Below are 16,201 nucleotides of genomic sequence, written 5' to 3'. Positions count from 1 at the left end.
GTCTGTTAGTAAATCTGTTGTGTTGTGTGGTATTATAGTGTAGCACTGGAATGTCAAATCTGGGGAATTTGAGAAACTGCAGTCCTGTTCCTCAGAAGCATATGAGAAAGCAAGTTAATTGGACTGAGGAACTTATTTAATTCTTTTTATTCATTTCATATGGTGTTTTTTGTTTTTTGTTTTTGTTTCTGTTGAATTCATGGTTATGGGGTTTTTACCTGTTAGCTCTTTGCTTGTGACTTCTTTTTCCCTCTTCATAACCATTCAAAAATATATTTAACGGAATGGGAAAATTATCATGAAAAACAGCTTGAAAATAATCCTTGTACGTGGTCAGTATATTGCTTTTAAGCATGAAATATTGCTCTTTACAAAATTCATTTTTCAGAGTATCAAATGTACCAAACCTGCAGTTTAGGTTAAAGACTAACTCACTACAAAACTTGCAAACTTCAGCACTTTTTAGCTGCAGTTTGGTTTAAAAACATGTTTAAGCAGAGTCTAAATTGCATTTTTTGTGTGTGTAACAAAACATGGCTTGGTAGTCTGAGTACAGAACACATTTTTCCTTTCGGCATGGCCCTCAGGATTTTGAACATGGACTAAATTACCCTACAATTCCACCTACTGTATGCAATCACATCAAAACAGAGACGTGGCATATACAGAGACTGTCCCCCAGTGATCACTCTTGAGGTACTGGCCACCATTCCCAAACTTAGCCCTCCTTACAATTCAACCCATCCTCTTTCATAACAGCAGCTGCAAATGCTGCACTGACCCTGTGGGTAGAACAGGAAGCCTCTGAGCTGTGAAAGTGTGATGCCAGCTGTCTCTTGCTCTTTCCTCCTTGGAGGCAGAGAGCAGTCAGTTCAAGGTCAGTTCTGAAGCCTGGTTTTCCACATGGAACTTCATTGTATATCTACTCAGCTATCCGTACTATGATAGTTCAGATAGAAGAATCCTCTACAGATGATATGATTTTCCTCCCCCATTTAGATACTTCCTGATGGCTCAGAGGTGGGGTTTTTTTTTTTCTGCTTAAAAATACAGAATCTTCTTTATAGTATGTATCCTCTTTATAGATGATGATCCATTTCCGTTCAGCAGATACTGATTTGATTTGATTTCTCTTCTCTTCTCTCTGACCGTAATGGTGCTTGGAATGCACATGGCCACAAGATTATACTTCATGGATGTGTATCTCACAGGCTTTTAATGTATTATCTATGCCTGGTAAGATGCAATCTCATCCTCATGTTTGCCCACAACTCCAAAAGAAAAAAAAATAAAGTACTGTATATACTCATTCATAAGCTGAATATTTTTGGTAAAAAAGTGATGCATCAAAGAGCAGGGGTTGGCTTATAAACAGGTCTACACCAAAATTTGATGATTTTAAACTCTATGGAATAATCGAATATCTAATACAGGGATCGGCAACCTTTGACCCGTGGCCCACCAGGGCCGGGCCGGTTTGTTTACCTGCCACATCCGCAGGTTCGGCCGATCGGGGCTCCCACTGGCTGCGGTTCGCCACTCCAGGCCAATGGGGGTGGCAGAAAGCGGCGGCCAGCAAATCCCTCGGCCCACGCCGCTTCCTGCTGCCCCCATTGGCCTGGAGCGGCGAACCGCGGCCAGGGAGCTGCGATCGGCCGAACCTGCGGACACAGCAGGTAAACAAACCGCCCCGCCCCGCCAGGGTGCTTAGTCTGGTTGCCAATCCCTGATCTAATACATCGTAGTTTTGTTTACCTGGAACGTCTGCAGGCATGGAGCCCATAAGCTCCCTGTGGCCGCAGTTCGCCGTTCCCAGCCAATGGTACGCCACTTCCCGCAGCTCCCATTGGCTGGGAACGGCGAACTGTGGCCACAGGGAGCTGAGGGGCTCCATGCCTGCAGATGCTCCAAATAAACAAAACGTCCCGCCAGCAGCTTACCCTGATGGGCCGGGAGCCAAAGTTTTCCAACCCCTGAAATATAAAGTCGGCTTATGAAAGGGTCATACGGTTTTTTGCTAATTTTACCTATCCATTTTGGGGGGGGGTCGGCTTATAAACAAACGGGCTAATGAATGAGTATATACAGTACTTAACAGTAGATTTTTCTGTTTTCTACAAACTAGTGATCTGTAAGGAGATTCTTTAATCTGCACTAATGGCAGGGGAGATGCTTGCAAATTACTGACAGATGTCTCATTAATGGCATGAAGATGCTTTAAATTTGCAGGTGCCCTCAACTAAATATCTTAAGTAGTGTTCCCTGCTTGCTGGATATGCCCAGAGCCTGGCAAAGCCTGACAATCAAGCTAGATCATGTCAAGTGTGTGTGTGAGAACACAAAATATGCCAGAGGCATATAGGAATTGCCATGGTGCATCAGACTAGAAGTTCATTAAATCAGGTAGCCCGTTTCTGCCATTGGTAATAACCAGATGCTTCAGGAAAAAAGGTGCAAAGAAATCCCTTTGTGTAAAATTATGGAAGAATATGCTCCTAGGGGAAGTTTCTTCTAAACTTCCATCAGTTAGTGGTTGGATTGTATCCTTCATTATTTTTTAAATTCTATCACTATAACTCTGGATGCTCTTATTATTCATATGGACATCTAAGTCTTTTCCGAATCTCACTAAGCTCTTGGCCTCTTATACCTTGTGTTAAAAAGAAATGTTTTTTTAAATCAAATTTAAATTTGTTGCCCTTAATTTAGCTGATGTCCCTTTGTTCTCTTATCAAAATAAGGCAAATAGGAGCATCCAAATTACTGTCCTTATCCCCCACATTATTTTCCACGCCTCTGATTTATCTCCTTTCTAAACCATGACATTGATAATTTCCGATGTCCAGATCTGGGACCCCATTTCTCCCCCCACCTTTGCTATATCCTTTCTGTGATGGAGTGCCCAGAACAGAACACATTATTTCAGGCAAAATCAGATCATCAATTTCTTTAATGGTGTATTTTCAGTATTATTATTGATCACATTTTATATACATTGTAACATATTTTTATTTGCTTTATTTTTACTGCTTCTGTGCATAAAATGCATGTTTTTACTGTTTTAATTACAAATCTTCAGTTGCAACCACCCGACCCTTCTCAATCCCTAAATGGGTTCTGGCCAGGTGGGGCAGGAGTTCGGGGGATGGAAGGGCTCCTGGGACAGAAACGGTTGAAAAGGACTGCACTAATACACTAAAGGCTTGTCTGCACGTACATCACTGCTGTAGCACTTTAGTGAAGATGCTACTATGCTGATGGGAGAGCTTCTCCTGTTGGCGGAGTTAATCCATCTCTGTGAGAGGCAGTAGCTAGGCCGATGGGAGAAACTCTCCCTTTGATAGGTTTCAGAGTAGCAGCCGTGTTAATCTGTATCCGCAAAAAGAACAGGAGTACTTGTGGCACCTTAGAGACTAACAAATTTATTTGAGCATAAGCTTTTGTGGGCTACATCCCACTTCTTTGGGTGCATAGAATGGAACATATATTGAGGAGATATATATATTTGATATTTGCAGTCTACGCTGGGGGTGAGGTCGGTATAACTGTCACATGTGGGTGTGGATGTCTCACACCCCTGAGTGACGTAGTTAGACCGCTGTAAGTTTGTAGTGAGGATGGATGCCCTTTAAAAAAAGGTGTTCTGCGAAGTTTTGCTGTTTACTGCACTGTTTCATGGATACTCTTGAACACGTAGGAAGCATTTAGTTGTATAGACGCGCACTACAATAAGATTATCCAGAGGAGAGCAGCAAAAATGATAAGAGGTTTAGAAAACCTGACCTATGAGGAAAGGTTAAAAAAATTGGGCATGTTTAGTCTTGAGAAAGAAAAGCCGGTAAGTCTTCACATAAGTTAAGGGCTGTTACAAAGCGGACGGTAGTCAATTGTTCTCCATGTCTGCTGAAAGTGGGACAAGAAATAATGGGTTTAATCTGCAGCGAGAGAGACGTAAGCTAGACATTAGAAACTACTTTTTAATTATAAGAGTAGTTAAACTCTGGAATAGCCTTCCGAGGGAGGTTGTGGAGTCCCCATCATTGGAAGTTTTTAAGAACAGGTTGAACAAACACTTGTCAAGGATGGTCTAGGTTTACTTGGCCCTGACTCAGTGCAAGGGACTGGACTTGATGACTTCTTGAGTCCCTTCCAGCCCTACATTTCTACAGCTCTATAAAAGGAAAATGCAAAATGATGCAAGTGCCTTTGTTTCTTTTTGTTGTTGTTTAGGTTTGAGTCAATTCAGCAAGAGCTAAGCAAAGCAACTGTGCAGAACAAGGAGTTGCAGAGAGAGATGGAGCGGTTACAGTCAGAAGTGACGCGGTTCAAAACAATGCAGCTGAAGGCAGTGAAGGATGCAGAGAAGTACAAGGAAGAGAGAGACTCTGTTTTCAATGAGTATCGCCTCATAATGAGTGAGAGAGACCAAGTGATCAAAGAGGTGGATAAGCTTCAAACTGAGCTAGAGCTTGCAGAGTCCAAACTGAAAAACACTTCCTCAGAGAAAAGAGTGGCTAGTGAAGAGATGGAAGCTTTAAGACAGGTACCAAGGGACCATTTTATTGTGGGTGGGAGGATAAAGAGGTTTTACCAGTGCCTTCTTGCAACTGTGCAAAAAAAATGTGTGCCTGATAGATGGGAAACATGGCTTCATTGTGAAAAGGAAATTCCCTGCTGACGTTCTCCTGGCGACACTCTTTATACAGTCGAGTACCTGTCAGCTGCAATCTGCTATGCACTTGACTTGTTCTGTTCAGTTCACTTCAAATTCTTCATTTTAAGAAGCCAACCTTTTGTATCCAGCAAGTGAGGCACTGTATAACAATAGATAGAACTCAGATATATAATTTTTTTCTTTCATTTTTAACTGGTAGCTAAGAGAGAGACATCTGGGTATTATCTGTTAAGAATAAGACCTAGCATTATAAAATAGACTCTTTTAACATCTACTCAAAGACTACAATTATGCCCCCTGTTCTTTGTCATTTAGCCTCTCAAAATTAGAGGACATTTGGCACTGCGATTTACAAAAATGCAGGCACTGCTTTATAAATCATATTAATCCAAAAGTGGTATTACTTCAGCAATATATTCTTAAAATGTTTAAAACACGAGTGCTGTTAGTAGAATTTACAAATGCAGCTTGCTGCTAAATAGTAAAATAGTATTCACTTGGTCATTCAGTTTTCAAATATTTTGCTTAGGTATGATTCACATACGACTAACTATTTTTCTATTACCCATAAAAAATTTTTTCTGCTATTCTTTCACACCCTTGATCACAAATAATCCTTTATATAAAATTATCTAACTGCAGCACTTCTGAAAACCAGATCTCATTTATTTAGGTACATAAATATGGGTTAGGCTATGTAGCCAACACTCAAGCAACTAAGTTCAAAAAACTTTGGTCTAACAGCTAGCACCTACTAAGTTCAACTATCTGGAATCTAAATCACTAAGGCCTGGTCTACATTTAAAAACAAATAAAATAAATAATTGACCTAGCTGTGTCACTCAACTGTGGAAAATTTTTGCACCCTGAGCACCGTATTTAGGTCAATCTAATTCCAGTGTGGATATGGCGAGGTTAATGGAAGGATTCTTCTGCTGACCTAGGTACCGCCACTCAGAGAGGTGGATTAACTACATAGAAAAACCCCTTCCATCGATATGGGAAGTGTCCGTACTACGGCTCTACAGAGGCACAGGTGCAGTGCCATAGCTGCAGTGCTGTAGCATAGACATGGCCAAAAGGTGGGGTTTTCAGAAGCTCTCAGTGTTGGCCTAACTCCGATCGCATTGAAGACAATTGTAGTTTTACCATTAACTTCAGTGAAAGCAGAGTAAAGGTAATTCTAAGCACTTCTGTAAATCTTACCCAAAGTTGACTGAACGCTCATAATTTGTTTTAACAATCAACACAGTTCCTACAGCAATTTGCATGGGTGCTTATTAAGTGTAGGATTAAAAAATAAAATAAACAAGCATTCCCGGAGAGTTAGCTCACAATCTTGAAAGCCCACTTAAATGAGTAGTTGAATAGGGACAGGAAGAAGGGGATAATCCTGATGAGCAAGATGCTAATTGCTGACATTTTTTTAAAAATAAAATGTTACGAATGTTTTTTAAGGGAAGATACAACTCCTGTGTCTGTATAGTGAGGCTGCTTCTGTAGCTTTTGCTAGAACAACTCTTTTAATGATATTAAGATGACTGTGTTGGCACTTCAGTTTTTCTTTATAATTATGGGGATATTCTGCCTCTGAGCAGGGTGTTACTTTGTTATGTAATGCTGACCGTCTGAACTTGCATTTATCTAGTTCTGACTGGATCTAGTACCTGGACAGGAATTTGATAGGGAATTTGAGAGTGGTTTATTGATCAAGTGACACTTCCGCTTGGAGTACCATGCATGAGAATCCCACATAAATGGGATTATCCTTTCAACGAGTTTGACTGCGTCTCATACTGCAACTGCTACCTATTGTGTGTAGCTCCTCCTAGTGATATGTTGCAGTTATGACGGCCATGTATTATGGTCATAGCTATTTGTCTAAAACAGCACTGCATCAATTTAAACTGTTTTAAATGTTCATCCTGCAGTACATCTGTGTATAGTGATGCAGTTTTTGTGCTGTTACTAAAATGTAAAAGCTACGAAAGCTAGGGGTTTTTCTTATAAATTTAGCTTTTAAAAATTAAATGAGCAAATGAGCCATGAACTCTCGGACCTAGTGCTACTCCCTAGTTTGATTTTAGCCATACACAGAGCTTTCGATAAGGGATTTTTGTCTGTTTTTGCAGGCTCATGTAGCCTGCCATACCATTTTACTTTAGGATGGGGGTGCACAAGCAACTACCTGGGTATATGATACTTTTATGTCAGCAATTCAGTTGGCTGTTTTCTTTGCCGAAAAAGTTGTCTTCGCTCTTGTATCTTACGGGGCTCTTCATCACAATCAGGGCCGGCTCCAGGCACCAGCTGAGCAAGCTGGTGCTTGGGGCGGCAGATTGTTCGAGGTGACATTCTGCCCAATCCTAGGGGGGCACGGCCGCTTTTTTTTTTTTGTTTTGTTCTGCTCCGGCCGCCCTGCAGGGGGTGGCAGCGCGGAGAACCAGAATGCCCTGCAGGGCAGTCCTCTTCCTTCTCTCCCCACCAACCAGAGCGGAGCCCTCGTGGCAGGAGGCGGCGCAGCGGGAGGGGCCACGTGGCAGCGCCCCTGCTGTAGCCCTGGCCGCCCCCTTCTCTCTCTCTCTCTCTCTCTCTCCCCCCAGCCTGCTCCCTCCCCCTCCGCCTCCCTCCCTCCCCCCAGCCGGTCCCCCTGCACCTGCGCTTTGGCCATGCCACAGGTTTGTTTGGTTTTCTTTTGCTTTGCCGTTCTGGCTGCCCCGTGGTTTTTTTTTTGTTTTTTTTTTTTTGCTTGGGGCAGCCAAAAAGCCAGAGCTGGCCCTGATCACAATGTATTCACATTTGAAAACTTCCTACAAGAGTAAGAATTTTTATCACAGATGCAAACAGCAGTTCACTTTCTGCCTGTAAACCAGCTACATTCTCCATTTGATTATATAGTAATGAAACTGTGTAATTTGAGTTTTACATATCTGTAGGCAGAAGCAAATTGAGCAAGAATGAGCAACACTTGCCCAATCATTATTAGCACTGTCCCACGCTTATAGTTGTAGCAGTACCTTTTGTAAATAATAGCTGCAATATGGCGGTTCTTGTTTACCAAGATAATAGGATAAACTCTTCAGCTGGGATTTGGGACTGAAGTTCCACAGTTTTTTATATTTACAGCATCCATTTCTGTTTGCTAAAGAGAAGAGAATTCTCTGGTGATCCAGACACACAACCATGTTAGCAGTCTTCGCTTCCACACTGGTAGTCTCTGTTTTACCTACTCATATCCAGAAGTCCTGCTTTCCCACCACTGTGTGGAATTTAACACTCCCACCCTATTCAGCCATCATGTCGGTGCCACGCAGAATGATTCTTCAGATCAGAGCGCTGCATTTTCTATTGGGAATTGTTTTGACGGGCATCAGATGATATTTGATCTTGTGCTGTCAGGTTGCTGTTCAGTCTAAACTGCATAAAACAAATAAAGCTGAGAGGAGGCCTTACTATTGGTTGGAAAGAAGAGATGTCTGTTCTAAGGGTGGTCCACACTAACCCCCCACTTCGAACTAAGATACACAACTTCAGCTACGTTATTCACGTAGCTGAAGTTGAACTATCTTAGTTCAAACTTACCGCAGGTCCACACGTGGCAGGCAGGCTCCCCCATCGACTCCGCGTACTCCTCTTGCTGAGCAGGAGTACCGGCATCGACGGCGAGCACTTCCGGGATTGATGAGGGATTGATTTATCGCATCTAGACAAGACGCGATAAATCGATCCCAGAAGATCGATTGCTTACTGCCGGACCCGGAGGTAAGTATAGACGTACCCTAAATCAGCCAGTTGCTTTATTTTATGTCAGTGTGAGCACCTCTGAGAAAATTATGGCAGTGCCTAATTTTTCCAAAATTTTAAAGTATGATTTTCTAATATTTAAAAACCTTTTCAGGAGTGATTCCTTTGCCCCAATGCTTTGTTGGCCTTTTGGCTCTGCTGAACGCTGATGAAGCTTTATTACTTCTATATAACCTTTATCCAAGTACCTCAAAGCACTTTCTGCAGAGAAATTATTCAAGCCATGCTACAGACTGATGTGGTGGGCCTGATTTTTTTTCTGAGGTACTAAACAGCCACAGCTCCCACTGAAGTCAGCACCTCAGAAAATCAGGACAAGTGATTTGTTCAAGGTCACACAGACTGAGTGAATGGTGGGAATAGAATCCAGGAGTCCTGGTGCAAGTCTCCTACTCTAACTGCTATACAAAAATCTCTGTTGTAATATATAATAGTAGGATTGTTTCTATGATCTTAACAGCTCTATTTAAAGTCTCTTAGGAATAACTTTGTCTTCATGGTGTTGCACAGGCCCATTAGTAGAATCTTCACACCTTGCAGTTGATTTGCATGCTACATTCAATATAATGTATTGTTCACAGTATTTTATGGCACATCATATTCTTATAATAACATTTCACGGTACAAGTACACACAATTGGTGTCTTACACTGTAAGATACTCATGTCCCTTTAAAACAAATGTGAAGCTACAGGGCACTCTTTAACTTAGGCTGGAAAACAGTATCTCAGCTGTGTAATAATGAAGGAAATTGCTTTGAAATAACACAAAAGGGAAAGCTTTGTGCCCGCATTTTGCAAAGGCGAGCTGTATAGCACTATGTAATTACAACTTCGAATAAAAATATATTTAAAATATGTAATATAGTTGTTTTGTGTTAAATCTGACTGGCTATCCAGGACTCCTGAGGACTTGAAACAAATGTCCTTTCTCCAGGTTTCTCAGAACCATGAGTGTTCCTAGATTATGTGCTTAATTATTCAGACAGCAAGGTGTTTAAATGTGATGGTATGGCAGTTTTAACACTTTGCTGAATATTGTTGGCTATTCTTTTTCTGCATTTAATATGGGGACAGAGCTGTACTATTCCCCTTTTTGCAGAATGTTCGTTATACACCCCCAGTTTTTAAGGTGTCAATGTGTATTCAACTGGAAAGAAGAAATATTGCTCTGTACCTAACACCCTGCAAACAATGGGTCTCGTTGTAGGAGCTAAACTCAGCTCTAGTGGAAAGAGATCGAGCAATTTGTGAGAGGAATGAGTTGCTGGAAAAGTACTGTCATGAAGTGAAGGACAAGGCTGAGGCCCAGAAGGAGCTTGATCAAGCTTGCAAGGATATAGAGACAGTGAAGGAAGAAAGAGATGTTGCCAGGAAAGAGAGAACAGAAGCTATCATCCAGAGAGACCATCTGCTAAGGGAATATTACCAAGCTCGCCAGGTACTGGCTGTCTTTGAAGATGGCTTTTTCTTTTTAGGTCGAGGAGAGTAAATGCCATTCGGCAGGCGTGTAAATGTCTTGGTACAAAGCTTTTTTTTAAATCAATGAAGAATGCTTCTTATGCATGCCTGCACACACTTCTTATGAGAGGGGAGTGACTAGACTACTTGTTTAAAATAAATCAATCAGTCACCGTTTTTAAGTTTCCATTTATAAAGGGTTAATAAACGGTTAATAGATTTTTTTAAATATATGATTAACAGACTGTTATAGCCCAACAGTTCAGCAGGTTACAGTAGTGGTGTGTCTGGAGCATCACCCCCTTGTGGATCTTCCAGGACCCCACTGAGGCAGGCTGTGTCCCACCAGCTAGTTTTCCTGTCAGTCTTATTCCAGTCCTGGGTAGGGTTGAGGGGCTCAACCCCAAAAATGTTCAACAACAAAAAAAATCCCCAAACACCAGTCTGTCCCCCAGTCTTCTGGTGGGAGGAGGGATGGGGCGGTGCGTCCCTGCCCTTTCCTTTGGGCTTGGTTCCCCCACTAGTCTCTGATTTGAGTGTTGTTTGCTCCTTGGGGTCTTGCTGCTCTGGCTAGCAGGCTCTTTGCCTGTATGCCCTGAACTGAGCCAGGTGGTCTTTTTATTCTCCCACTTGGCTTGGCATTGGCTGCAGGTGAACACAGTGGGTTAGTTGGATTTAAAGGCACTCCTTAACCCCTTCTTTGCTGGTTTGAGTCCTCTGTGCCCCATCTCAGTCACTTAAAACAATCTGTTATATATGAGCACACCAGCAGAAGGTATATCTATTACATAGCCACTTATGTCTGTAACATGCTTATTATGTGTGCCAACAATTTAAACCTTTTATAGAGCAATTTAGAAGTGTGACTAAAATTTTTTTCTGTTCTGCATAAATTTTTTACATTCAATCACACTAGGATATACGGATAATTAAAGAGATGATGAAGCACATCAAGCTGTGACTGTTAGTGATTATATAGAAGAGTTAAAATATTCTTGCAGTTTTGCATGTTTGTAGATCTGTTATATGTGATATATTACATACATATACTGTAATGTAGTAATATGTAAAATCCTACACTATCCCTGCTTCTCATGCTTGAGAAAGAACTACAGGATTTACAGTAATTTTATATTAGCAAAGATCCTTCAGAAGGTTTTTTTGTGTGTGAGAAAGGCATATTTTCATTTATCTAATTTCATTATGGTATCAATCCTGTATCATAATAGATTCTTTTCACCACAAAAACGCCCCCATCTTCAGCTTTCTATGCCATGTATATTTGTCAGTCTTGAATCAGCATCCGAGTGAGAAATAAAACTAGGAATTCAATTGGGCTTTTATTTTCAGTTGACTATCGTGCCTCCAACTTTCTATCTTGTTGTGCAGAAAGCTTTTCTCCACCTCCCCCCATCAAAAACCACTGATATGGGAAGACCTTGGCTTGATTTGCAGCCTTCTTCAGAGAATCAGCATGAGTTTGGGAATACTTCATGTAGGCAGGACCGGCAGCATCTTGTCACTCAGCAGTGTGCCCCCACCTCCCAGATATGTAAAGAGTTGCATTTGATGGACTCAAAAGAGGAGCCCTACCAAATCCTCTGCTGAATGAGAGATGGCTGTTACAACAGCGTTTAAGGATCTGTACAGCAGGGGGATACAGAGAAGGAACTGTAGGGCTCCAACACAAGACCCTCAAGAGGAGTGAAATGTAACTTCTTAGGGCCTGTCTTTGTTTTATGAAGGGGAGTGGAGGATCCTGAAAAAGCTGAGTGAAGATCTCTGTGATATACTCACTGCTGGATACATACTACATAGGGTCAAGTCTCAGTTGTTGTGGGTTCATTTGGGGATTTTGAGGGATGCGGTGGGGGGTGCGTGTGGAAGAGTGGGAAGGGAAATAACACAATGAAAGGCAAGACATGAATTTTTGTGGCTTCTGTTAGTTCTCATGAATTAGTATTACACTTTTCGGAGTGGTGGGTTGGAATGTGGCTGGGGGTTTTAAGCATGAATGGCTACAATTAAAACCATTCAGGGAGGCATACAGTCCCAAAAGTGTAGTGTCCTGCGTGTATTGACCTCCTAGTACTAGTAGGACCCCTCTACATGTATTTAGACCCTGTTCCTGCAAACACACAGTTGCTTAACTTTACCCAAGACAGTGGTCCCATTGAGTTTATCAGGACTACTCACATATGTCAAGTTAAGCTCATTTGTAACTATCTGCAAGATTAGGGCTTGAAATGTGATTGTGTTAAAATAAGCTTTTCTCTTGTGGGCACACATAGAAATGTTCTCTTTCAGACAGCATTGTCATGGTCACTATTTCCTTTGGTGTTTGAAATCTGCAATGGTAGAGAGGTGCGGGTTCAATTTTTTAAAAAGGAGAAATAAAATCTTTTCTAAAATGTTGAATTAAAACAAAAATTGCTTAGAGATCTATTATTCTCCTTGAGAGATTGGAGACTGTGAATCACAAGTGTAGGTGTACTGTAAATCTGTATGTCTGATGTTTACTGCCTGCCACAGGATCAGTCCTAGACACTAAAACAGCCAGTCTGTGCCATGATTGTTCACTGTGTTATCTTGTATCTAGCTGTCCTTAGACGTCTTCCGTCTGTGTGCTAAAACACATCAATGAGTCAGCAAGATATCACTGAAATATGAAGTACATATTGATTTTGCTCTAAGATGAAGAATCTTCCACCATAGATTACAGTCCTATGAGTCGTTGACCGTCCTCTCTTCCTATTGACTAAAATGCCTAGAGCCAGCCCTGAACCCTTTACGCAGGCAAAGTTCCCACTGATTTTGGGATTTCCACTTAATGGTAGTTTAGTCTGTGGCAGGATTTCAGGACTAAGCCCTTCATATAACAAACCTGTAGTAAGGGTTACAAAACCCAGTGTGGATACTCATTCTATGAATTGTACATAAAATAAATATTTCTATATATTTGAACTCATAGATCCAAGATTCTGCTACATTGGACATAGAAAGAGCTAACAAAGAAATTGAAATGCTTCGGAAGCAATATGAGGCCATGTCACAGGAGCTAAAGGAAGCCGTCCAGGAAGCAGAAGTAGCCAAATGTCGGAGAGATTGGGCCTTTCAAGAACGGGACAAGATAGTTGCGGAAAGAGAAAGCATACGGTAAACATGTTAGCTGATATGCTGGTGCTCTTCATAATCTCAATGGCAGTGGTGTTCTTGTAGTACAACTGACTCTTTCAGAGTTTGATGGTTTTTGATAGCACATCTTTTAACTTTTTTGAGCCAACGCATGATTTTATCACAGTGTACTTAAGTAATAGGAGAATACCCCTTCTTAATTTGGTAGGGTCTTCCAAGACATCCTTCTTAACAACCTACCTCTTTATCACCATACTAACTTCTCTCTGGTAAACATCCCTCCAGAGCCCATCAGCACAGCGGTCTGAGAGTGGTAACAGGGTACCTCTTCCTCCACACATAGTGGCCAACATGTAGTACCCATGATCTAAAAAGCAAGGGACCTGAAACCTGATTTCTGAGGATCTAGTCATGGTCTTACTGTCTGTAGAACACCTAACACCTCTTTTGTTCTAGATAAACACTAAGTACAAAAGTAGAATTCCTAAAGGAAGGATTTTGTAGCAGTTAAAGGACATGGCTGGTATAAGGATTCAGGGTTCTGTAAGTTAGTAAATGTAAGTTACAGCTTTAAAGTTTTACCTGAACGTCTGTTATTTTCAAAGGACTTTGTGTGACAACTTGAGGAGAGAGCGAGACAGAGCTGTGAGTGACTTGGCAGAGGCTCTTCGCAATCTCGATGACATGAGAAAGCAAAAAAACGATGCTGTGCGTGAACTGAAGGAACTGAAGTATGTTATAAAACGATTTCATTGCATAGAATGCTTTTTATACTAGAAATCTTTCATTAACAGACTCTTCAGGCCTGTCTACATAAGCGAAGTCTGCATCCGTGTGACTAAGATAACACTAGTACACAAACCCCCTAGTGTAGACACACTGCCCCAACACAAAGCAGGGCTCGTTCTGGTCCAGCTAACTTCAGTAACATACTCAGCTTAAATAGTAATCAAAAGTTTTACTGCAGCTTGAGCTTTAAGAAAGTATCTTGATTCTAATGCTTTTAAAAAAGCTATTCAGTTAGAAAAAGATAGATTTCAAAATAATTACTATTTCATCAGTATATGTTGACTTGAAAATTTATGTGCCCTTGGCTATCATAACCTTTTGCCTGCAATATACCCACCTTTTCCGTTAAGATTAAATGACTCTTAAACACCTATTGTACACAATAGGATCCATGTGTAGATGAATTTATAGATCAGCATTGTGTAAAATGCCTGACAAAGGGCAAAAGGAGCTGGTTGGTTAGTCATGTTACCCCCAGCAAATAAGAAAGTCTTCATTCTGATTAGACTACTTCAGTCAGAAGCGTAATGTGTTCGGAACATGTCTACATACCAAATGTGTCTGTTGAAATGCACTGAAGCAACACTTTCATTGCAGTCAGGTTTTCACTATAGCTTTGTTCATTACCTCCAGATTCCCACTGAACTGTAAATAAGAGGAGAAAACATGCATCACATAATTTTTCAGAGTGGTAGAAGATCTTATTTTCAGTGCTAAATCACCTCCACTTCTCCCTTACTATTTGGAGCAGCTTATGTGGGGGGAGGAGGAGAAGAATCTACTGCTATCTTTCTTGAGAGGCATTTTCTATATGTTCATGAATGGAACTTGTTTGTAAGTTTCCTACAGTTCATATAAGAGAAGATTACAGTATGAAAGAAATGAAGTTTTAAAAAGTGATTTCAGGTTTCTACTTAGATGGTGGGATTGGATAGACTGAACAGAGATTGTATTGCTAAATTAGAGAAGGAACTGTAAAGTACATAATCTCATTCATTCATTTCTTTACAAGGGAGCTGCTGAATCACCTATAAACACATGTCTTTCGTTCCATAGAGAGAAGATGGAGAACCAGTTGGAAAAGGAAGCCAGGTTTCGGCAGTTGATGGCCCACAGTTCTCATGATTCAGCTATAGACACAGATTCTCTGGAATGGGAAACAGAAGTGGTGGAGTTTGAAAAAGACCGAGTAAGCCCAAGATACATTGAAGACTTTAATGTTTTATATAAATGAATTGCTTGATGTTTCAGCATTACATCCCTTGTACAATGGGTTATAAAAATAATGCTGTTTGTTGAATATGTATTTTTAAACATTATTAATTTTAATTGTGGTTACATACTATAAATGCAGTATTTACAACAAATATCATACCAGTCAGATATGAAAAGCTGACACATTAAAGCACAATAGACCATTATCAAAAAGCTTTGTTACAGGAAATCTACTCCCTCTTGTGGAGTACAAACCATAGATAACTTTGCCATCTAATGTTGTAAACCACACAACTGTTGCCTTTATATAAAAATGGTGTCTGTGTAAATAAATAAATAAACAAATATTTATAATATTTTTAAAACAAGGAGATTAATTCTAACACTAATGGTAATAATAAAATAGTGAACAGGGTTGTATTAATCCCTTTAATACCTCGGAGAGGAACTGAAATCTGTGTATAATAATTTGTACATCTGAGATATTGTTAAAGCACAAAAGATACAAAATAAGGGCATAGTAAAAGCACTCAGTTTACAACTTCTGTGTTCATACAAATGCAAATTAGTTTGAATTCCAGTTGAATCGCTTGTAACATTAACAATGTTTATTAGGAGGATATGGACTTGAAAGCACTTGGTTTTGATGTGGCAGAAGGTGTGAATGAACCATACCTCCCTGGAGACTGTGGGATTTTTGTCACCAAAGTAGACAAAGGAAGTATTGCAGATGGTCGATTAAGGTACAGTGTTAACTGGTAAATCATTTGCATGCCACTTGGAAACACTTATTTTAATTTGCTTTGGTTGTAAAAGAAAAAAAAAAATCAAAGTATGGATGGTTGGTCACCTCTCCATATTTTAAGTGGGTTCTGTTTTAGCTCCCTAATAATTTAGGCTTTGAAAATTGGTTTGATCTGAAAATTGCAGTAAGAAGAAAGTGCTTGCAAAGCATTATGGAAATAAATCTAGCTATTCTTGATTTACAGATCATTTTTTAAAAAATCCCAATTTGAAATGTTGACATTTGTCTGTTGCTGGTTTGTCTGCCTCTAGCACTTAGCCTGTTTCTGTCTCTTCAAACTTTCCATTTACTTAGATCTTCTTGAGAATTTGTGGACAA

At 40.5% G+C, this 16,201-nt stretch overlaps 1 protein-coding gene across 1 annotated transcript in view; it reads left to right on the top strand.

Moving 5' to 3' along the window:
• DLG5 (discs large MAGUK scaffold protein 5) overlaps positions 1 to 16,201 on the top strand; it is a 194,562-nt gene that overhangs the window by 136,913 nt on the left and 41,448 nt on the right. The window contains exons 7-12 of the mRNA XM_034775542.1: positions 4,231 to 4,543; positions 9,689 to 9,919; positions 12,911 to 13,095; positions 13,680 to 13,805; positions 14,920 to 15,052; positions 15,694 to 15,821. Coding sequence (XP_034631433.1) covers positions 4,231 to 4,543; positions 9,689 to 9,919; positions 12,911 to 13,095; positions 13,680 to 13,805; positions 14,920 to 15,052; positions 15,694 to 15,821 — 1,116 coding nt within the window. The remainder of the gene's footprint in view (positions 1 to 4,230; positions 4,544 to 9,688; positions 9,920 to 12,910; positions 13,096 to 13,679; positions 13,806 to 14,919; positions 15,053 to 15,693; positions 15,822 to 16,201) is intronic.

Source organism: Trachemys scripta, chromosome 7 (assembly GCF_013100865.1).
Source record: "Trachemys scripta elegans isolate TJP31775 chromosome 7, CAS_Tse_1.0, whole genome shotgun sequence".
Classification (NCBI taxonomy): Eukaryota; Metazoa; Chordata; order Testudines; family Emydidae; genus Trachemys; species Trachemys scripta.
Note: the sequence above shows the minus strand (reverse complement) of the source record. Positions and strands in the feature narration are given on the sequence as shown.